General features: G+C 51.2%; 1 protein-coding gene across 1 annotated transcript in view; it reads right to left on the bottom strand.

The window, feature by feature from the left end:
* Positions 1 to 9,377: 9,377 nt before the first annotated feature.
* Positions 9,378 to 22,862, bottom strand: part of CACNA1S (calcium voltage-gated channel subunit alpha1 S) — a 90,875-nt gene continuing 77,390 nt past the window's right edge. The window contains exons 30-44 of the mRNA XM_004375359.1: positions 22,388 to 22,516; positions 22,099 to 22,164; positions 21,433 to 21,524; positions 20,588 to 20,747; positions 19,116 to 19,243; positions 17,205 to 17,301; positions 16,778 to 16,880; positions 15,739 to 15,840; positions 15,288 to 15,412; positions 13,638 to 13,766; positions 12,649 to 12,899; positions 10,979 to 11,064; positions 10,170 to 10,261; positions 9,774 to 9,917; positions 9,378 to 9,626 (exon numbers count right to left, since the gene is read on the bottom strand). Of these exons, the coding sequence (XP_004375416.1) occupies positions 9,378 to 9,626; positions 9,774 to 9,917; positions 10,170 to 10,261; positions 10,979 to 11,064; positions 12,649 to 12,899; positions 13,638 to 13,766; positions 15,288 to 15,412; positions 15,739 to 15,840; positions 16,778 to 16,880; positions 17,205 to 17,301; positions 19,116 to 19,243; positions 20,588 to 20,747; positions 21,433 to 21,524; positions 22,099 to 22,164; positions 22,388 to 22,516 (1,953 nt within the window). The remainder of the gene's footprint in view (positions 9,627 to 9,773; positions 9,918 to 10,169; positions 10,262 to 10,978; positions 11,065 to 12,648; positions 12,900 to 13,637; positions 13,767 to 15,287; positions 15,413 to 15,738; positions 15,841 to 16,777; positions 16,881 to 17,204; positions 17,302 to 19,115; positions 19,244 to 20,587; positions 20,748 to 21,432; positions 21,525 to 22,098; positions 22,165 to 22,387; positions 22,517 to 22,862) is intronic.

Genomic DNA, 22,862 nt, shown 5'->3' with positions numbered 1-22,862 from the left:
GGCCCCAGAGGACTCACCCTCTCCTGCATCAGAAGCCACCCTTGTAAGCTCCTTCCCTTTGATTAAGTTAACAAATAACCCTCCCGCCCTGCCTGGAAGCTATTGATTTTCAGTCCCCAAGGAGACATCATTTCCTTGGATTTTAATTGATATTTGCCTCAGCCAGACCCTGCAGAGCAAACTACCAGCAAATGAGCATTTGACACTTTAAAAGACAGCGGGAGAGGTGGGGATCACACAACACACAGGATTGACCTCTCAAGTGCCAGCTGGCCAGAAATGCCACCAGATGGAGGATTTTAGGGGACAACACCCCAGGCAGCGTGCGCGCTGAATCTCATGGGACAGTTTTAGGAGAATTCAAAGGCCCTTTTGACAACAACAGCCTGAACTGGCCTGAGGTGAAATAATCTCTTGAAAAGTTCATCTGTGTCCTTTCCCCTCCCTGCCCCCTTGACACTCCACACTTGTTTGAGCAGAGAGGAGCTTCCACTTTGCCTTGAGGAGACGTATGGTTGTTCTAGTGAAGATGCAAAGAGAAGTATACGAAGAACTTTTTTTTTCTCTTTAACTTCCAAACTAGGTTGGAGGATCCAAAAGGAAGCTAGGGCTGGGTGGAGCAGAGTGTAAGTCATAACTGAAATTAGAAGGAACACTTAGGGAGAGGCCCATCCTCTGTCTCCTATCTCACTCTCCCCCACTCACCACAAACTCATGAGGATCCCTTGGGCTGGCAGAAGGAAGGTGGTGGGCCCAGGCGTTGGAGGAGTCAGGCCGCAAGACTGAGGACCAGACCTGAGGTGTCCTGGAAAGAGGGGGTTTTTCCTGGAGAGACAGTGAACCTTTGACAGTGGCTGGCGGCTGGGCCCACATGTGCAGACCACTCCCAGTTGCCATGAGTGAGCCTCCACTTTGACCCTGAGAGGAGACTGAGCGGGTCTCAGTGGTGACAGGCGCCAAAAGTCCCCCATCAACAGCTGCCTGCACGCAGCCCAGGAATCACTTGCCTTGGTGAGCCCCCATCCAACCTGTTTAGTGCGGTCAGGACACATATAAACCGTCCCCAAACAAAAGATGGGGGCCCTGCTCCCCAGAGGGGCAGTGGTGGTACTTGGGTGGCACTAGGCAGGAGGAGACCCGCCCTCATTATATTAGGTTAAATCATATAAAATTGGTATTTTGCAGATCAAAAACAATAGAATATTGGAAATTTCAAATGGTCCAACCTAATATATATTTTTCAGCAGTTTGCTTGATGCACTCTTGTTCACCTTCCCTCCCTCTCTTTTCTCCCTCCCCTCCCTCCCTCTTTCCTTTCTTCCTCCCTCTCTTTCCTTCCCTCCTCCCTCCCTCTTTCCTTCCTTCCTTCCTTCTTTCCTCCCTCCCCTCCCTTTCTTCCTTCTCTTCTTCCTGCCCTCCCTCCCTCTCTCCCTCCCTTCCTTGCTGGGGATACAAAGTTAAAAAAGGCTCAATTCCCACCCTTGAGAAACTCACAGTATACTAGGGAGAAACAAACTGGAAACCCATAATTATGATACAGTGTAATAAATGCCATAATTAAAGTTTTCAATTGCTATCAGAACATTAAGCAAAAAGCAACTAAGTTTGTCAGAAAGGGTGATGTCAGGCTGAGAGAGAAGGGCAAGACATTTTCAGGGTGCAGAAAGGCTGTGGATGGAGGCATGAGAGAGCTTGGCCTGTGAGAAGAGGGAGCTGTTGAGTGTGGTTGGCTGGTGTGAGGCAGGGTGTGGGAAGGGTCTTGAGCCAGATTTGTAGACGATGTGGAAGGGTGGGTAGGCTGTACGTGATCCTTACAATAACGCAGGAAGTAAACATCTCAAGAACAGTGTCCAGGCTCCTGTTAGACACCTAGCTTCCCCACCTCTTGGCTGAGTGACTTTGGGTAATTCACTTAGCCCCTCTGACCCTCAGTTTCTTCATCATAAAATGAGATTAGCAAGAATACTTCTTTTATAAGTAGTATTGCAAAGATTAAATGAGATATTGAAGGCAAGAAACTTAATGAGTCAGGCTTGATAAATGGTAGCTATTATTATTCTGGAATCCCTGGGTGGAGTAAACCGCTAACGGCTACTAACCGAAAAGTTCAAGTCCATCCGGAGGTACCTGGGAAGAAAGGCCTGGAGATCTCCTTCTGAAAAATCAGCCATTGAAAACCCTATGTAGCACAGTTCTACTCTGACACACACGGGGTTGTCAGGAGTCAGGACCGCCTTGACGGCAACTAGTTACGGGTTTTTATTATTGTTCTACCGATGAGGAAACCAAGGGGCAGAGGCGCTTTTAAAAGAACATGCAAGGAGAAGTGGGAGCAGGTTTTCTCCAAGAGCAAGGCTTCATTTCTCCCAGTACCTGGCACACTTCACTGTAGCCTTTCTGAAGCTTGGATGGAGGAGCCTGACTCCTCGCCCCGACTCAGCGATATTGAGTATGCATTTCTCTTTCCTTCTCTGGGTCTTGGTCTTCCTCCTGATCACCATGGAATGTCCACTTGTGTTCTTTTGATTTTAAACAAACACCAGTCAGTTCTCCCTCCTCTGAATCCTCTGAGCTGCAGTGCCTGTCCCATCAAAGTACTGCTTCTGACGTGCTAGCATTTTCGATTGGTATTGAACACCAAAACCAAATCCCAAACCTAAACCCACTGTCATCAAGTCGATTCTGACTCATAGAAGGACAGAGTAGAACTGCCCATAGGTTTTCCAAGGCTGTAAATCTTTAAGGAAGCAGACTGCCATATCTTTCTACCGCAGAGCAACTGGCAGGTCAAACCACCGACCTTGCAGTTAGCAGCTGAGTGCTTAACCACTGTGCCACTAGGACCCCTTATTCAACACCAGAAGTATTATTTTGCCCATGGATTTATGGCTATTAATTTTTTTAATGCATCTGCACCTTGGTCTCCTCAACTGAATTTTAAGTTCATTTTAGGGATACGGTTACATGGTGAAGGAGAAAGAATCAATGGAAATGGAAAGCTTGGGGACAAACCCTAGCTCTGCCGCTTACCAGCTCTGAGACCTGGCCCCTCAGCGGCCTCGTCGTACAATGAACTAGTAAGATGCACAGGGTGGGGGTCACCTGTACTATAAGCTGTCAGCCCCAAGACAGGAGTGACATGTTACTGGATCAGATGCTAGAAGGACCCTGTGAAAGAAGGATGGGGCGTCAAGGTCGCTCCAGCTTGGCTGTGCCTTCTATAGTGATCTGTGGCAGGAGCTGGACTCCACCGCCCCAGCTGTCAGCGAGGGCTGCCAGGCCCGTAAGAGGACTGGGCCTGGTACTAAGGTGTGTGCATGGGCAGAGCATCACTGCTCCTGGCTTCCCCTAAAAGGCTCAGGTGTCTCCCTGAGGTCGGCCTCCTTCCGTCTTGAAGGCCTGGCCCCCTCACTAGCCAAAATCTGACAGAATCAAAACAGTAATTTCTTACCAAGTTCTGGTAAGCCCAGCTTTGTCACATTTATACCTTACAACAACCCTAGAAGTAGGAATTACGCTCCTATTTTACAGATAGAATAGCAGAGGTTTACGAGGGTTATGTAAACTGCTCAACATCACACAGCATGAAGGTAGGGAATGGGATTCAGATCCGAAAACGTCTGGCTCCCAAGGCTATACTCTTACTCACTTGCAGAGACTAGCTCTAGCCTCCTTTAAGGATCCCAGAAGCGGCAACTCAGCAGGAGTGACCCAGCCCCATCCCATCCAGAGCACAGGCTGCAAAGACATAGGGCAGTCAGGAGCTACTCCTGCTCTGAGGAGGCACTGGAGCTGGGCCCTGGCTCCTGGCCTTTCCAGTGATCCGCCATCTGGGCTGTGCTCCTCCCAGATGGGGGGGGGGGGGCTGCCCTCATCCCCAGCCCCAGCATGCTGCTTTGTGCTAACCCCCTCCTGCCAGCTGCAACCCCACCCCTTTTGGCAGATCCCCCACCCAGCAGCTGGGCCCCAAGTCTGCAGGGAGCTGGCAGGAGAAGACAGGGACGGGCAGACTCTGCCCCTGGCCAGTGCCCCCAGGCTACAGACGGTGGTCCCACTGTCTCCGTCAGATCGTCCTGCTGAGAGGACTCCCAAGGCCCCTCACTTCCACCCCTGGACCCTCACCCTTCCATAGTTTTTTATTTTTAGGCTTTAGCTGAGAAGCTTGGCAGTCCTATCCATTATTTCCAGTGAAGCAGAGGTAGAGGCAGGATTTTGCACCTTCTGATAAATTAGAACATTGTATATAATGCAAGGGAGCAATGGTGGTTTGGTGGTAGAATTCTTACCTTCCATGCAAGAGACCCGGGTTCAATTCCCAGCCAGTGCACTTCATGCGCAGTCACCACTGGTCTGTCAGCGGAGGCTTGTGTGTTGCTACGATGCTGAAAACGTTTCCGCGGAGCTTCCAGACTAAGGCTAAGAGTATGAGGACGGCGCAGGAACGAGCACGTTTCTTTCCGTGGCGAAGGGGTCACCAGGAGTCGGAGTCTGACTTGACGGCAACTGACAACAACATATGTTGCAAAAAACTGCCTGAACTTTTCAAAAGCGTTAAGAGCTAGTAGAGAGAGAAGCTTCTCAGAGCCTGTGTGTACCTACATACCTATCAGCCAACCTGCAAGTGCCAGCGTAAGTTTGATAGTTTACTCGTTAAGGACATGGAATTTCATGCAAAATGGCCTGAGTCTGAGTCTCACCTTGGCCCTCCTTCCAGCTGTGCGGCCTTAGGCCTTGGCCCTCCTTCCAGCTGTGTGGCCTTAGGCAAGTTACTTAGTCTTCTGTGCCACATTTGCAAAACGAGGATGATAATACCTCCTTCTTAATTGTAAAGAGGATTAAATAAATTAACGTATGCAAAACAGAACAGGGCCTGCCCAATATATATAGTATTCTATACGTGTTAGGTATTAATATAAGATGCTCAGGTCCTTTTCATGAATAAAAATGCCTTTTTATACAATTTTATAGCTTATGCAGCACTTTCACAGATATGCCCCTTTATTGAATATTTCTACCCCCTTGTGAGGTGAATTATTTTATTTCTCCTTAAGAGATGAGTCCATTGAGTTGGAGACAGTTGAAGTGGCTGTGACTGGCCTGAGTCGGCCACTCCCTCTTTCATGAGGGAGCCGTGATGTGGTGTCCAGCTGGTCAGCCATCCGCAGCCAGAGGGCCTCCTTCCTGCCTCCCTGAGCTTAGACAGAATGAAGGCAGGAGCTTGAGGCTGCAAGGTGAACTGGTTCACCAGAGGATGAGCCTGCTGAGGGCAGGGTTCGTGGCCTCTTAGCTGCTCTTGACTCAATTCTAACTCATAGCGACCCCATATGAAATAGAATCGCCCCATAGGGTTTTCTTGGCTATCATCTTTACGGAAGAAGATCGCCAGGTCTTTCTCCCACAGAGCTGCTGGGTGGGTTTGAATTACCATCTTTTCAGTTAGCAGCCCAGAGCTTCACCGTTGCGTCACCAGGGCTCCTTTGGCAGCTCCTTCTGTGTTTATTTAGCGAGCAGTTACTGAGCTGCCAATCTGCACTGCAAAGTGCTCAGCTGGGGGCGGGGAAATGACTGTGAGCAAGGCGGACATGGCAGACATGGCGCCTGAATGTGACTGGGGTGAAAATAAACAAGCAGTCAATACAGTTATGATGCCTCCTGCTGTAACCTGGGAAGTACAACGTGCTGTATTTCTGGGCCAGATGACAAACAGTTTGGGGGGTGTTTGGAGAAAGCTTTCTGCAGGAAGTAATATCAAAGCTGGGATTTGAAGAATGACTAGGTGTCAGGTAAGCAGAGGTTCAGGAAGAAGTGACAGCGGCTGCCTCTGGCTGGGGTGAGGGATGGCGGGGAAGTTGGGGGAGAAGTGAGGCAGGAGATGCGTGTATTGGCCAAATCTGGAAGAGGCTCATAAGCTTAGGCAAGGGGTTTGCACAATATTCTGAGGGCAATGGGGCTACCTTGGTGGGTTTTAGGCAAGGGAATAAGACAATCAGTTTTTCCTTCTAGAAAGATGAGAGACCAGTTGGGAGGAAGAGGAGAGAGATCTGGGAGACCAGTTCAGAGGCCTTGCAAGAGATGAGGCCCGAGATGATGATTGAACGATCAGGAAAGTGACTGTGGAGATGAAGAGAAATAGTTAGGAGGGCTAGACTCCGGGGCTTTCTGAGGGCATGGTGGGAGGGAGAGGTCGGTGTCCAGGATAACACCCAGACTTCCAGTTTGAACAAGGGGTCTGTTTCCCTGAGATGAGCAACACCAGAGGATAGCAGGCTTGAGGGAAAAGATAATGAGGTCAAATTTGTAGAAGGCAGGCTTTAGGCACAAGTGGGACATATATGTGGGGTTGTCTAAGAGGAATAGGATTCAGAGATCTAGAGTTTAGGTGAGGTTTGAACTAGAAGTAAGGATTTAGGAATGATCAATACATAGATGCAATTGTGTGACAGTGAGTGAGATCACCCAGGGGGAGTTGCTGAGTGAGAAGAAAGGGTCAAGGAGACAGAAACTCGAGGAGCCCCTCACCTGAGAGGGAGGTGGGCCAAGGGAGAACACACCAGGAGGCTTCAAGCTGGAGCACATAAGAGGTAGCAGGCAATTCAGGAGATCCAAGGGGTGCAGGTATTCTAGGAAAGAGGGGTGGGTGAATTGTCTCTAATGCTTCCTAGAAGTCAAATAAGATAAGGACTTAAAGGAGTCCACTGGATTCACAACAAGTTTGTTAGAGATATGGGAGAGCATGGTTTCAGAGAAAGGGTGGGGCCAAAGGCAGGCTGCATGGGAAAGCAGAAATAGAAAGGTAGACAAAGGGATCACTCAAGTAAGAAGCTTTGTTTCCTGAATGGAGAGAGATGTAGATAGATAGATAGGTAGATAGATGATAGATGATAGATACAGAAATAGAAGATAGAGACAGACAGATGATAAATACTAGGTACATGGATGATAGGTAGATAGATAGATAGATGACAGATAATAGATAGACGACAGATAGGTAAATAGAGAAATAGATGATAGAGACAGACAGATAATAAATACATAGATACATGGATGATAGATGGATAGATAGATGATAGATAATAGAGAGATGACAGATAGATGATAGATGACAGATAGGTAGATGATAGATAGATGACAGATAGATAGACAGATAGATAGGACAGCAACTGCAAAGTTAAGATGAGTAGTTAAGATGGAAGCACCTTGAATGTGTTTACATGCAGATGGAAGGAGCCAGTAGAGAGGGAAGGAGAAGGGATAATGGCTGGGATCGAATCTGAGGAGCTCACAAGAAGAGAGGTCCAGCTTCCATGGAGTCAAGAGGGAGGGGAGAGTGAGAGCGGAAGCAGTAAAGTTCATCAGCTAACGGAGGGTCCTTCTGGTGGCTTCTATTTCTCTGTGAAGGAGGAAGCAAAGCTCTAGCCAAGGGGTGGAGGGAGGCAAGGCACTATGTGAGAAGAGAGGAGAGTTGAAATAGCTGCACTGATCAGGGACCCAAGTCAACTTCAGGGCCCAACGGAGACTGGCGACTGTGGATTTACAAGGCAGAGAGTGAGTCTCTCTGAGCTGGGCTGGCAGCCTGGGGCGGGCCAAGGAAGGCTGGCTGTGGGTTCGCCAGGAAGCAGCTCCGGAGGCCAGAGTGGTTACCACAGCAACGGCCCTGGAGCAGGCAGTTGGCAAACGCTCACTCAGTGAGTGAATGGTGGGAAGAGGAAAGAGTATCCAGTGAAGGGGACTTGGAGGGCCCAGGGCAGAGTCCTTACTTTGCCCTCCCTGGCTGTGCGACCACAGGCATGTCACTTCATCCCTCTGTGCCTCCCCTTCTTCATCTTTAAAATGGAATATATACCTACCTCGCAAGGTTGTAGCAGGAATTAAACGGATATTGTATGTGAACGTGCTTTGTAAATTAAATGTATTGAGACCCCTGGCATAGGAGAATGTAGGTGGCTGGCACATAGGAGGTGCTTGGTCAATAGTAGCTGCTGTTACTAATCATTACTTGTGTGGATAAGAGAACTATGGAGACTATAGATCTTTAATATTCACCATAAACATGCAGTGAGGGCTCTGAGGACCTGGGTTGGCAGTGGACTCTGGCCGGTGAAACCCATCACAGCCAAGTGATGGTTGGCTGCGATGTGACCTGAGTGTGGGACTACTGCTTCTAAGGCAACCAGTCTGCTATGGATGGAATTGTGTCCCCCAGAAAAGCTATGCTGAGGTCATAACCCCTGTACCTGTGAATGTGACCCTGTTTTGAAATAAGACCTTTGAAGATGTCATCAGTTAAGTTAACATGAAGTCATCCTGGACTAGACCCATTGCCGTCGAGTTGAGTTGATTCTGACTCATAGCGACCCCACAGGACAGAGCAGAACAGCCCCATAGGGTTTTCAAGGCTGTAATCTTTATGGAAGCAGACTGTCACATCTTTCTCCCATGGAGCAGCTGGTGGATTCGAACTATTGACCTTTCTGCTGGCAGTCGAGCCCTTAACCACTGCATCACCCAGAGCTCCTTATACTGGAGTAGGGTGGGTGCTAATTCTATATAACTGGTGTCCTCACAAAAGGTGAGAAGATACACAGAGAAGGGAGACAGAGGAGGACAACATGCAACACTGCAGCTGCAGGCCAAGGACACCTGGAGCTACCAGAAGCCAGGACAGAGGCTGGGAATGGATTCTCTTAGTGCCTCAGAAGGAATCAACACAGCCAACACTCTGATCCTGGACTCCCAGCCTCTAGAACTATGAGACAATACATTTCTGATAAGCCACCCAGTTTGTGGTATTTTGTCACGGTAGCCCTAAGAAACCAAACACAGTCTTTCCTGGGGCTCCTCAGCCCCAGCAAGTAGAACCAGTCATGGACTTACAGGAGGACCCACACTCTCTACAACTGGCCCCTCTCTGCCCCAGCACAGAACAAGAATCAGATGACACCTCTGTCCTTCTCCTAGGCACAGGCTCCCAAGCCCGTGGGCAGGACTCCTGGGGAAGGGAATGGGGGAGGTAGGGAGAGCAGGTGGGCCCAAGAAAGAAGACACGTGGATGCCAGGTGCCAGCGTTAGGCCCGGAGACTTTAATAGCCTGTTGGTAGGAGTGGCCTTATGCCAGACAGACATAGGCACTGACCAGGCCTTTCTGAACAACCAGGGAAGCTCCATCCAATCATGCCTCTTGAGGGTGAGGGGAAAGACCCATCAATCTACTTCCTCTTGCCTTTATGGGGGTGGTTCCTGACCACCCCTACTCAGCCCATCCATCTAGCTGCTGAGAGGAAGGGAGGCTGACATGGAGCGGTAACCCTTCTCCATTCCAGCCCCTGCTCCCCCATTGGTCATGCTAGCTCTAAGCCCATGTGGATGCTGGGAGGGCCTCACAGCCTGGAAAGAATAAGCATCTCCTGGGAGCCCTGATGCTGGCTGAGGCTGCCCAGGGAGGAGCTGTGGCTCAGGCATCCTGGGGCACTGGCCCCCTCTGGGGACTCTCGTCCTTTTAGTAGCTCTGTTGCTGCCACCTCAACTTCCTCTGGTTCCATCTGGCAGGCATCTGCCAGGGCCTGGCCTGTTGCCATGATGAAGCCAACATCAGCCACCAAGGTGTCCAGGCCCCCTCGAACCAGAGCCTGTAGGGAGGAGAGAAGGCTGGGCAGGGTCTTCCTGGAGAGCTGCCTTTGGGGCCTGCCTCCTTGCCCCTGCCCTCTCTCAGCCCCAGGCCATCACAGGGTCACCCCTCAAAGCCACCCACTGCCCTGTCCCAGCCCCCACCTAACCTCTTGGATCAGCAGGGCAGTAGCTGGAGCTGGGCACCCAGAAGTTCTCTTCTCGGTCTTATTCGTGGTGGGCGTTTCCTCCTGCAGAGACCCTGGGGTAGAGGTCTCCTTCTCCTTAGGCACGGGACGCTCTGCCTCAGGGCGCTGTTCAAATGCACAAAAGCAAAGACCCCAACAGGGACGCTGGAGATTCAGCAGAACTGTCCCAGCCCCACCCTCGCCCCATCAGAAAGAGCTTCAGCCAAGACCCACACAGAAAGGGGAGAGCTCAGGAACCCAGTCCCTTCTGTTATTGGTAGGCATATTAGTGCCACCCCTTCTCCTGCCATTGCTATGCTCCAAGTATCAAACCAGGGCTCTGGATGGAGTTTTCTCCTGAGTCTCTTTCCCTCTTACCTGGCAGGGGACTGGAGGTACCTGGCCTCCAGGCATTACCCTCTGGGTCAGCTGTCCTGACAGCTTCTCCACACAGGATTTGCTGTGGGGTTCTGTGGGAAAGGTGGGGCAAGGATGAGAGTTGCTGCTGACTCTTGCCAGGAGCCCAGCTTGGCTGGCCAACCAAGCTTTGTAAGCTCACTGAGATCTTTGGGGTGCAGGAGGCAGGAACATCCCCCTACCCACCACCCCATTCCAGTTACCCTCCTTATGAGTTTGGGAAGGGAGATCAGCCCCAGAGTCTGGTCAAGCTGTTTTCCAGCGTGTCCGTGTATGTGTGCACACGAGTGCGTGAGTTTGTGAGTGTGTGTGTGTGCGTGTGTGTGTGGGTGTGTGTTGGGAAGCAGGGGAAGTGCCTGTACTCCAGCATCCTCGGGCTCCTACACAGCAGTCTAGGACCTACTAGGAGACTGCCAGATTATCTGATGAAGGGACCCAGAGCCAGGGTGTAAGGGGTTCGGAGGCTGCCCTTCCAGGAACCTTCTGGAGCCAGGATGCCTGACCCAGAGGGAAAGACTCCTGCGCTGGGGCCTGGAGTGGGGTGAGTTTCTGGGCAGGCCTGCGGAGGGCCCTTTTGCACAGGCTTTTCTCTCCCATCTCACTCAGCCACCTAGATGGTGCCCTTCACCTTTGCCTAAGTAACCAGCTGGCCAGGACAGCCCTCCCATTCTGGGAGGACTAGGTAGTTTCTGGACAGTAAGGAACAAGCAGGGTTTCTCAGGCCTCATTGGAAGAAGGCTCAGCTTCTCAGGTGCATAGAAGGGACTGACCTGGGGCCTGGTTGGGTTGTCTGAGGGCTCCTCCTCTGGCTGCAGGCATCTCTCCCTCTCCAGGGAACTCCCTTTCATAGTGTACGCTGAAATGGAAGCAAGGCGAGGTGAACCAGAGCCGGCTGCTGGTTCTCCTGCCATCCCTACCCCTCTGCAGCCCCAAACCTCCTTTTCATCCAGGTTCTGGACCATCATAGTAAAGAGCAGAGTGGCAGCTGCCACCGCTGGCCAGGCCACACTCTACACCCCAGCCAGCCTTGATGCTCTGAGGGGAATATGTCGAAGACATTCTTGCATCCACTCCTCTGCTCAGGTGGTTCCTTCTGTCTGTGAGGTCCTTCCCTCTGCCTTGTCCACGTCTGTTCATCTTTCAAGGCCAGCTCCAGCCTCACATCCTTCAGGACACTGGCTCTCAATCTCGGCTGCTTCTTAACTGGGGAGCTTTAGAGACTAGTGGTGGCTGTTTCCCACTCCCAGAGTCTGTGGTGAGGCCAGGCACTGGGAGTTTTTGAAGGCTCTCTAGATGTTTCTAATGTGCAGCCAAGGATGAGAACCATTGATTAATTTATTCTAGATTTCCCAGCCCGAGGTGATCAATGACCCCTCTGCACTCTCAGGACACTCTCTGACCACAGGCCACACCCCCCAAGAAGACTACAACCCTCTTTGGGGCAAGGCCTAGGTCTGATACGTCTGTATCTCCACGGCACCTAGCACCATGGTGACCCAAGGGTGCACACTGTCTTCAAGGCTTGCTGGCTGGATTCAAGGGATCCCTCCACTGGAAAGAGGGTGCAGGCAGCCCTGGCCATGGGAAGCAGCTGCTTACCTGACTTCTGCCCCATCTGCCCATTCCTGAGGGCCTGGGACTCAGCCCTTCCAGGACAGAGACCTACAATCACCTGGCCCCCAGGACCAGAGCAGAAACTCTACTTGGAACCAGCCCATAGATTGACTGCTGAGAATTTCTCTCCTTCCTGCTGCTGTTTTTATGACATATGTGTAATCACAGATTAAATTTAGAGATAGTCTACAGCCCCAGAATTGGTAAGGGAGGAGCAACCCAGAGCAGTGGAATCTCCCTGGAACCCAAATCCAGCAACAATTGGACCTTACTGTCCAGTTTACTGTAGTATGGGCTGCTGATGAAGTCCTCCTCCTTCTAACCTACAGTCTGTTCAATACATCTCGGATCCTGGGCCTGCTGTCCAACCCACTACCGTTGAGTCAATTCTGACTTACAGCAACCCTATAGGACAGAGTAGAACTGCCCCCATAGGGTTTCCAAGGCTGTAAATCTTCACAGCAGCAGACTGCTACATCTTTCTCCTGTGGAGCAGCTGGTGAGTTCAAACCACCGATCTTTTGGTTGGCAGCCGAGTGCTTTAACCACTGCGCCACTAGGGCTCCTGGATCTGCTGTAGTTAAAATAAAAGAACCACCCAATATTGGGGCCAATCTTGACATGAGGCTGCCCCCTGCTGGCCAAAGCAGTCTCTGCAGCCCAGGCCTGCCTCTTGGCGTTGAGGTGGAGGATGGATGGAGCCCAAAGAGAAAAAAGGCAAACACAGGACATCCTACAAATTTTAGGGATACCTCCTTCCAAGCCAACTTGGGAGTTGCTAACCTTATCCTCCCAGTCCTATCCCAGTATCCCTAGACCCCACTACCTGGAAAACACCTGGCTGTTGCTATGGTTGCTGTTGTCATAGGTAATGTTGGCGTTGGCATTGTTGGTATTGGCACGAGCAAGAGGGTTGGAGCTTGGATCTTGAGGGAAGTCCTCCAAGAAGACAGGTGATTCCAGTTCTTCCATCTCTATCTCAGAAAACTGGAGGGGTCTCTGGTTGGCCATGACATGGTGTAGGGAGTTGGTCCTTTCCAGGAAGTTATCTACCTGGCCAAACAGGCCTCCCGTCCTCTAGAGTCAAGGAGGAGAATGGACGAATTGAGATCAGGCACTGGAGGATGAGGGCTGGGATGATGCTGTTGGGAACAAGTGATGATACTGGGAGATAAATCCTTTAAAGTCAGAGGAAAATGGACTGAGTGGTGCGTCCAGAAGAAGACAGTCCCCACTATTAGGGAGTTCTCTATTTGATGGGGTAGATAGGACATACCTGAAGAACTATTTAGAAGACACAGACATACAGATAGGGAAATACGGTGTAGTGGAGAGAGAACTAAGTGGGGAGTCTGGAAAACTGGGTTCTAGTTCCACCTCTGAAATTAAATTGCTAAGTGATATTGGACATCTCACATCAACTCTTTGGTCACTGTTTCCTCATGAATAACCTGAAAGTTTCAGCTAGGTGGATACTGTAGTCCTAGTTCTAAAGTGTTCTGGGATGAGGCTGGGATACCTGGAAGCAGATGGAACAGTTTGATAATGAAGGGTTTCCAATAGATGGAATGTTGATCAGGGATCAGGGGAGGGAAGGATAGTGTTTGGCAAAAGAAGATGGGAAAGGGTGTATATTATATTTGACATCTTAAGTAGGTTGATCATCAATTCTGAGTCCCAAGTGGTGAGGTGGAGAGGGGTTTCGTCACCCCCACGTCCCTCTCCTGTATGACTGGACTCCCGACACTCCCTCTCTGCTGGACTTTGCTGCTCCCTGTCCCTATATCACCAGGGGTGGCCATGGCCCTCACTCACCCGGAATATCCTCTCCTCCACCGCAGCCTCCACCATGGCTCTCTCTAGCTCCTCTTCAGCTGTCAGATCTCCTGAGATGGTGCGGCGGATCTCTGGGGCTGCCTCTTCCTCAATGGTTCGCAGTCCAGCCTGGGGATGGAAAAGACACCCAGTGACCCCTCCAGTCCAGGAAAGGAGCCCAGAACCGCTTCCCACTGCCCCAGTCTCATTTTAATCCCTGGAACCGGGGCCTCCCTGAAGCCCCAGCTCTGGCTTCCACTCTCCCGCCTGGCTCATTCAAGGTCCCAGGGCTCCATGAGGCCATCAGGTCCTGCTCTGGCCTCTGGGCTACTCCACACCATCATTATTCCCAAGGAGTCTTCTCTCGACTCCATGAGTGAGATTTCATACCCTCCCCAGGCCACCTGGTTGAGAAATCTTGTTACTCAGTTCAGTCTTCTAGTCAAGTGACCTCTTTTGATTGCACATACTATTAATACATTTTTCTTAATCTGACCAATGGGCAATGGGACAAATCCAAATTGGTGCAAAATTAATAGCTTGCAATGAGAAGAACACAGAGTCACTTCTGTAGCTTTCCTGTCCGGTATGCATATCCTAAAACCAGCATGAGGAAACATCAGACTATCTCAAATTGAGAGACATCCTGGCTTACAATCTTCAAAAGTGTCAAGGTCATGAAAGTCAAGGAAAGATCAAGGAACTGTTCCAGATGGAAGAGACTAAAGAGACATGGCAACTAAATGTGACATGTGATTCTGCAATTAGTCTTTTTGCTATAAAGGAGATTTTTGGGGCCACTGATGAAACTTGATGAGGTCTAAGGATTAGATGGTAGTCATGTGTCATTGTTAATTTCCTGATATTGATGGTTATATTATGGTTATAGAATACCCTTGTTTGCAGGACACATTAAAATGTTCTGGGTTGATGGAACATCATGTTGGGAATTATTCTCAAGTGGTTCAGAAAGGAGCCCTAGTGGCACGGTGGTTAAGAGCGTGGCTGCTAACCAAAAGATTGGCATTTCAAATCCACCAACCACTCCTTGGAAATCCTATGGGGCAGTTCTCCTCTGTCAGATTCAGCTTGACTGCAACAGGTTTGGGTTTGGTTCAGAAAAAAAGGTTGTGTACTATACTTGCAGTTTTTTTAAAAAACATGAGATTGTTTCAAAATAAAAATTGCAACTAAAAAAGATATTTGAGCACACAACCTAAATGCATGTATATTTTTATGAATTTGTCAACTCTGTGCATTATCATTAGCATAAAAAAATAGAGATAAAAAACCAAATGAGATAAAGCATCTTGTTCTAAAGTTTTCTTTTCACACCCAGTGGATCATCTTAAGCACCCCCTCAGGGATCCCCCTTTAGAGACCACTATTCTTATCTAACTCAAGTCTCTCCTTTTAACAAATCCCATTTTCTTTGGTCCTGTCATCGCGAGATGAAGAGCTCCTGGTTGATATTTCCCTTGAGGTTGAAAGGTCTTTGATTGTGTACTGTCCAGAACTGTCATCTCATTTCCTCCCTCCTTCCTGGTTCCTTCTTCCCTCTGTGCTTCTATCTTTGAGCCCCTCAAGGACATGGAGAGGGAACTGGAGTCTGAGACCGAGGGAGTCCCTTAGGGCTCACGTTGGGCTTACCTGTATCTGTATGATGTCCTTCTTGGGCCTATACCCATAATACTCCTCCTGGCGTTTCATGAACTTCCGGAAGTGCTCTTGGATAAGGAACGTGGCATAAAACTTTCCCACAGTCACCTCATCATCTGCAGAGGAGCCAAAAAGGAATATCCTAAAGGCCAGTGGGAATCTGACATGGGGTACAGAGTGGGAGCCAGGGTGCAGACAGGACTGGGCACTCCAGGCCATCCCTTGTCTTGCTGATTTGACCAATGGGTAGTTTCCACCCTGATGCTGGTAGCTGCCCTGATTGATGCCCATGGGGTCTATCTTGGTTATTTACATAGTAAATGGCTCTGGGCAATTCTCAGAGTCTGGGCCATTCTTAGATTCCCATAGAGCTTCTTGGAGAAGCCCCTTGTGCCCTTTCCTCAGCTGCCTCTGGACTCTGGTCTCCCAAAGCAGCACCCACCTCCTATTGGAGGAATGACCTGGTCCAGGAGCTTCATGCTGGTTCTCTTCCAGATCTTCTTGATGATGGCCCTCAGCTCCTCATTGGCCTGCTCAAAGTTACCTAGGAGGAAGAGAAAGGCAGGAGTGACCCCAAAGTCATCCAGGCCAAGCCAACCCCACTTGGTAAGGCCAGTACTCTCTGAATCTCTCAGAGAGCCGTTCATACACACAATAAACACTGGCCAAGGGCTTCTTTTGTGGCAGGCACTGAGCGGGGCACTGGCACTGGGGGTAGGGAGAGGCAGCTCAACCCTTGAGTCATGTCCTTACTCCCAACAGGCCTTGGCTGCCAGTGCCTGGAGTGTCTGCCTTTGAAGACTGTCATCTCCTGCTCTCCCCACTCCACCCCAACAACCCTTCAATTCCCCACTCCCTATGGTCCATCCCCAGTACCCCCAGGCAGACTTCCTCCTGCCCTAACTTGGCTCCTCTCTGACACTTGGCCTTCCTCCCTTGTCGTTCCAAAGAAATCTTCCCTGTGGCTGTTTCAGAAGCCTGCAGTGGTCCTGATGTGGGGATGGTCCTGATGCAGATGGAGTGAGTGAGGGCCCCAGGACAACACCGAGACACCACCCTGACTCCTTCTCCTTGCTCCTGCCAGGTCTGTCTTTCCAGCAGGCAGAGAACTACGGGTTTAGTGGAGTCAAGGATGGACTTCCATCAGCCTACACGAGTACATTCTCTGCTCCCGCCCAGAGTCTAATCTCAGGAACCCCCTTCCCCCAATCCTATGCTAACAGTGTCACTTCTCTGTCCCCCTTCAGACACAGCTGACAAGTGTGGGAACAGATTTCTAGTGGCCTTTGCCCTGTGGAGGACTCTTGAGCTCCCTCTGAGCCCTGGTAGCAGAGGATTTTGTGGCCATGGTCTGGGCTCCTCCCTTTGCTCCTCCCATGGCTCTTGATTTCAACCTTTAGCTCTGAGAATCTGGGAGAATATGTTCCAGGAAAACTCATGCTCTGAGAGAAGGGAGGGGCTGCATGCTGGAAGGCTCTCACCTTCTGTCTTGATCTTGAGTGCCGTGCGGACCAGAGCGAAGAGCGTGGCGTTGAAGGTGACTGTGCCATCACTGTTCAGGGGCATGTTCATGCCCACCAGCCGCTGTGCGGGGAGAGGAAGTGGCTTGGTGCTGAGCTGGGACCAGGCCAAGCTTGGCAGGTCATCCTTACCCACTCTGTGAGCTGGGAGGGTTGGAACATGAGGGCTGGGCGTGCAGGCTGAACAGGACCCTCTTCATGAGGGAATGGAAAGATGAGTAAGGGGACATTACTAAGACTTTAGGTCCTCAGGGAAGACTTGGGAGACCCAGGAAATCACTGCTCTAAAATGATGCAGCCCATCAGGCCCCCTCACCAGTTTCCCCACCCTACGGCACCTGTGCCTCTTCCTCTCCCAGGGCCAGCCCTCCCTGGCAGCTCTGATTACCTTACATGCCACCCGGTGCGGGCAGAACTTCCCAAAGCCCAGAGGGGGCTGGATCCGTCTCAGCAGGGTCACCACGTCCAGGTGTTTGATTCGCCCCCTGCAGGGGACACATAGTCTAGCACCCAGCAACCCCGCCCAGGACCTCTGTCCCTGCTCAGAGAAGAGACAAGGCGAAGAGAGCCAGGAGACAGAGGAGCACTTCCTTATTTTCAAAATATGCCCAGGAAGTGGTAGTCGAGCTTGCTTTTGAAGAAGAGACAATGTTTGGATTCACTGTTACCCACCACCAGGAATGAGCCCTCTTTCTTTGGGCAGAGAGGTCAGCATTCCCTTGGATAGGGGATCTCCAGGCTGGGCCCTGGGCTTCATTTTCTCCATGGTGGGTCCATTCTTGGGTTTTGGTTAAGTTTATTGGGGGCTCTTGGGCTATATTAATAGAATAGAGGGTATGGATGAAGGGAGATGAAAGCCCACTTCCAGAGACTGGTCCAGAGCTGGAAACCACATTTCATTGGACCATGACCCACAGAGTAGGTATAAAGCAGGGCAACCAGGAAGGTCAGCTGAAGAGAGGACCAAGGTGAGAGCAGCTGGTGTGTGTTGCCTTGAGAAAAGCCAATTTGGAAGGTCTTATTGGCTTCCTCTTTTCTCCGCTGGCAGCATGTGATAAAGAGATTGTTTCTTGCCTGTCTCCAGAGGGCAGAGTTAGGACTTGTGGGTGGCTGCTAGAAACAGGTAGGTTTTGATTTGCCCAAAGTGGGCACTTTAAAACATGGTGATTATGGGCAACTTGTTCAATACCAGACAAACTGGTACTGAATCTTTCCTCCGTCTCTTATTAGCTATGTAACCCAGGGCAAGCTACTTAACCACTCTGAACTTCAATTCCTCATCTGTGAGATAAGGTGATAAGGAGACCAACGTCATAGGTTGTTGCAAGGATTAAGTGAGATAATGCATGTAGTATTTAGCACAGTGCCTGATACATAGGACACATTCATTGATTATGAGCTTATTGAGTCCCTGGGTGGTACAGAAGGTTAAGAGTTCGACTACTAGCCGAAAGGTTGGTGGTTCAAACCCTACTACAGGCACCTTGGAAGACAGGCCCAGTAATCTGCTTCCAAAAGGTCACAGCCTTGAAAACTCTATGGCGTTTTCCATGAGTTAGAATTGACTTGATGGCGACCAACAACATGAGCTTATTACCTTTTTAAAAAAGGTTCAAGAGAGCACTGCTCCCCAAGCTTTAATTTCCATATGAATGCCTTGAGGATCTTGTTAATAACAATGCAGATTCTGACTCCATCTATCTGGGGTTGGGCCTGGCACTCTGCATTTTTAACAAGCTCTCATGCTGCTGGTCAGCTGACCATATTTGGAATAAATAGCTAGGGCCTAGAATGCCTTGAAGGAGTCCTGGTGGTGCAGTGGTTAAGTGTCCAGCTACTAAGTGAAAGGTCAGTGGTTCAAACCCATCAGCTGCTCTGCAAGAGATAGATGTGGCAGTCTGCTTACACAAAGATTATGGCCTTGGAAACCCTATGGGGCAGTTCTACTCAGTCTTATAGGGCCGCTGTGAGTCGGAATCGACTCAACAGCAATGGGAGAGTGCTCTGGGAAGTACTGAGTTCCCTGCTCCTAGAAGTCTCCAGGTAGAAGCTAGATGGTCATTTCTCAGTAAAGCCAGAAACTCAGAGGGTTTCTGCCTTCGGAGGCCTGGAGGACACTTCCAACCCTGAGAGACTGATTCCCTGGCCTGGGGTCTTGGATAAATGAACAGACAAGGAGAAGCCCACTCACACTTATTGAACTGGAAGGTGACTTCCTTTGGGGCACTAGGATGGGGTCTAGGACAGAGAGGTGGACAGTGTAGGGAGGCCCAGCACTGAGCCTACACACTGGACTCACTTTGCCTCCGGGTCGTACTCTGCCCAGATTGCCTTGAATTCATCCAGGTGGTGAGGGCCAAGGATGGACCAATCTCGAGTGAGGTAGTCAAAGTTGTCCATGATGACAGCCACAAAGAGGTTGATGATCTGCAAGGGGAGAACCGACAGGGAAAGGCAGGTCATGCGGGGCTGGGGTGGGGGAGCTGGGAAAGCACACTGAGTGTGGGTCCATAGCTAATCCCTGTCTGCACCCTTCATCCAGCCTTCCTGGGCGACCTGCAGCTCCACTCACAAGCAGCACTGCGTCATGCCTCTGTGCTCTTATACAGGCACTGTTCTCCACTGAGAGAGCCTGGGCTCATCCTCTAAAACCCGACTCAAGCATCTCTTTGGAAGCTACTCCAGTCTCTGCTCCACTCTGGAAAGAGGTGCTCTTCCTCCTTTGTGCCACCACGGCTGAAGCAAGCCCTTATTACTGCTTTTACCTTTTCTATATATTCTGATTTTCCTTTGAATTGCAAGGGTTGCTTATGCAGGGTTTGCTTATTGCAAGGGCTGTTCACACATAGAAATATGTCTTATTCATGTTTCTATCCCCTGCACTGAGCTCAGAGCCTGGCACACACCAGATATTCAAACAACTGTTCTGAGTGAATGTAGGGAACAAAAAAGGGTGAAGAAGCGAAGGCTCAGTGGTGTTGCCACTCTGCCTTCCCCATGAACAGACAGCAGCCTGGAGCCCCCAGCCTTGTGCTCTGTCTCTAACTCTGACGACGGCTTCCTTTGGGACCCTGTGTCCAGGGTCTCAGCCTCCTGAGAATGGGGTAGCTTTCCTCTTCCGAGGAGTAGTTAGGGACAATGGCTTTATAGGAAGCCCTTATCTATTTAGGACAGAGCCTCATCAGCTTCCCTTTGATTATTAATTGCTAACCAAAAAAAAGTAAAACCTTCTGACAACCTCTCTAGGGCAGAAGTAAGGAGCCTTGGTGGCGCAACAGGTAAGTGCTCAGCTGGTAACCAAAAGGTTGGTGGTTCAAACCCACCAGCTGCTCAGCAGGAGAAAAGACCTGGAGATCTGCTTCCATAAAGATTACAGCCTAGGAAACCCTATGGGGGCAATTCTACTCTATACTATAGGGGCGCTACGAGTCGGAATCAACTTGACGGCACGCGACAACAACTACCCCAAACCCACTGCTGTTGAGTTGATTCCGACTCATAGTGCCCCTAGAAGACAGAGTAGAACTGCCCCATAGGGTTTCCAAGGAGCGCCTGGGATTTGAACTGCCAACCTTTTGGTTAGCAGCCTAGCTCTTAACCACTACGCCACCAGGGTTTCCACAACAACAACTAGGGCATGAAGAAGCACTCATGAAACAAAGGACAGCCTAACCAGAGCCTCCTGTGCCTCTGGGATGGATCCCTGGAGAGACTGAGCCCCCAGGAAGGAGAAGGAGGCCCCCACCTTCCTTAGCCCCCAGGGCAGCTCACCAGGAAGGCGCAGAGCATGTAGAAGCTGATGAAGTAGTAATAGGCGAAGTTGGTGCCGCATGTGTACTCCTCCCCGGGGGCATAGTCCGACTCGGGGTCACACAACTTCCCGTAGCTGCAGGCCAGCAGGATCTCCTGCCAGGCCTCCCCTGTCGCACACCTGGAGGAGAGAGGCTCCTGTTGGCCTAGCCAGTCTTGGGGGGCCCCTCAGGAGGCCGGCAGCCTGGTGGGGGCAGGGCGTGGACTGAGGACCAGATGGGAGCTGCTATCTTAGAAGAAGGAAGGTCAGATCCCAGGCTCACTGTGTAGCTCAGTGTGAGCCAGGCCTCAGTTTCCCCTCTTCACTGCAGCCCCATTCTCTACCCTCATGCAGGAGCTAAGCTAAAGAAAACGGGTTCCTTGGATGGAGGGACAAAATCAATCCTGATTCAGTCCCTGGCGGGGAGGCAGCAAGAGAGAGCACTGTGCTGACTGCTGACCAAGGTGAGGCAGCCCAGGGGCCATTGAGGCCTCACTGCTCCCTTGGGAGGACATTTGACCCGTCTCCTGCTTCAGCAGGATGAGACTGGGGCGACGTGCAGCTCTCCACTCAGGACTTGTGACATGCTTTGCAGGCCCAGTGCAAAGTGCAAACGCAGGGCCCCTTGTTCAGAAAGCATGAAGAACTTCAGGGCAGTGCCAGCAGAGAGTTAAACCAAGTGCAGGGCGCTCCTGAGCTCAGGGCCCTAGGCGACTGCAAAGTCACCTGCCCGTCAAGCCAGTCCTGCCTCCTGAGGCCAGGCAGCAGAGGCAGAGGGATGGCCCGACCCGTCAGCTGGGGGTGGGGGGAGATATGGAACTCCTGCCTGAAGAGAAGCAGCACAGCTTGTGGGAAGGTCTGGAAGTTGTTGTTCCGGTTTATTTGGGTCCCATCCACCATGGCAATCTTTCCGAACATCTGTGAATCACAAAGACCTCTGACTTTGGAGCCTGGGTAAAAGTCTCCCTTTAGCGCATCTCCCACCTGATCTGCTCTCCATCTTCACCCCTACAGCCCCCAAGCCCCCTTCTCTTCAGAACGCATGAGACCCGAAGCCAAATAAATTGGATTGCTTCCTAGGTTGGATGAAGTTCTTCTCATCAAGCCAAAGAAAAGTAGGGGGTGGACTAGTTTTGCTAACTGCCAGCAGACCTAGGGCCTCCTGCGTGTGTGGGAAGGGCTCTCAACGAGGTGGACCAGCACCACCTGGGTCTCCAGTCAGGGCCTCAGAGACATGATCTGGCCCCTGCTGTCCATCTGCACACCGAGGTTTCCCCCGGATGGCTTCCAGCCTTCTAACACTAGAGCCATGTGGGGACCAGGCACCATGGCCCGCCTCTCTCAGTCTTGCAGCTAACCCTCTGGGCTGCCAAGATGAACAAGGCAGGGAGGGTGCAGAGTCCGTCTGCTGATTGGACCTCTCTAGGGTCAGCTGATGCTCCCTCTAACTTGGCCAAGATGCATCCTTCAGCTGGGCCCACCAGTCGCTGACCTGCATGCCGATGACAGCGTAGATGAAGAAGAGCATGACAATGAGCAGAGCCACGTAAGGCAGGGCCTGGGGGCGAGGAGGGAGAGTCAGTGCCACAGGTTCCACCACCTGTCTTGCAGCCCTCCCAACCTTCAACTCATGGGCCCTGCTTCGTTCACCCTATGGACCCCGAGGCCCCACCTGGGCTGAGGTTGGTGTCCCTAGTGGCCTCTTCGGGTAAGTGCAGCGGCCAGGGTCCCCATGCAGACCCTGCCCTGGCCCCCGGGTCAGGTGGGTTGAGCATGCACACCTGGAAGGACTTGATGAAGGTCCACAGCAGGGTGCGGACCCCCTCTGCCCGGCTCAGCAGCTTGATCAGCCTCAAGACCCGAAACAGGCGGAAGAAGGCGCTGGAGATGCGGGCACTCTCGTCTGGGTCCTGCGGGGCAGCAGCCCCAGAGGTCAGTCTGGGGGTAGCACTTCAGAGGGGCAAGGGGCAGGGCAGGGCGGGAGGCACAATGGCAGACATTGCGTGTGCGCATGTGTGCATGTGCCTGTGTGTGTCTGTGTGTGTCTGCGTGTGTGTGCATGTGTGCATCTGTGTGTGTGTGCATGTGTGCATATGTATGTGGGTGCAAGCGTATGTGTGCATGTGTGCGTATGCGTGTGCATGTATGTGTATGCATGTGTGAGCGTATGTATGTGTGTGTGCATGTGTGCATGTGCCTGTGTGTGTCTGCGTGTGTGTGCATGTGTGCATCTGCGTGTGTGTGTGCATATGTATG

Source organism: Trichechus manatus, unplaced genomic scaffold, assembly GCF_000243295.1.
Source record: "Trichechus manatus latirostris isolate Lorelei unplaced genomic scaffold, TriManLat1.0 scaffold00035, whole genome shotgun sequence".
NCBI classification, from domain to species: domain Eukaryota; kingdom Metazoa; phylum Chordata; class Mammalia; order Sirenia; family Trichechidae; genus Trichechus; species Trichechus manatus.
The sequence above is the reverse complement of the archived record's forward strand: the minus strand, read 5'-3'. Positions and strand labels throughout refer to the sequence as shown.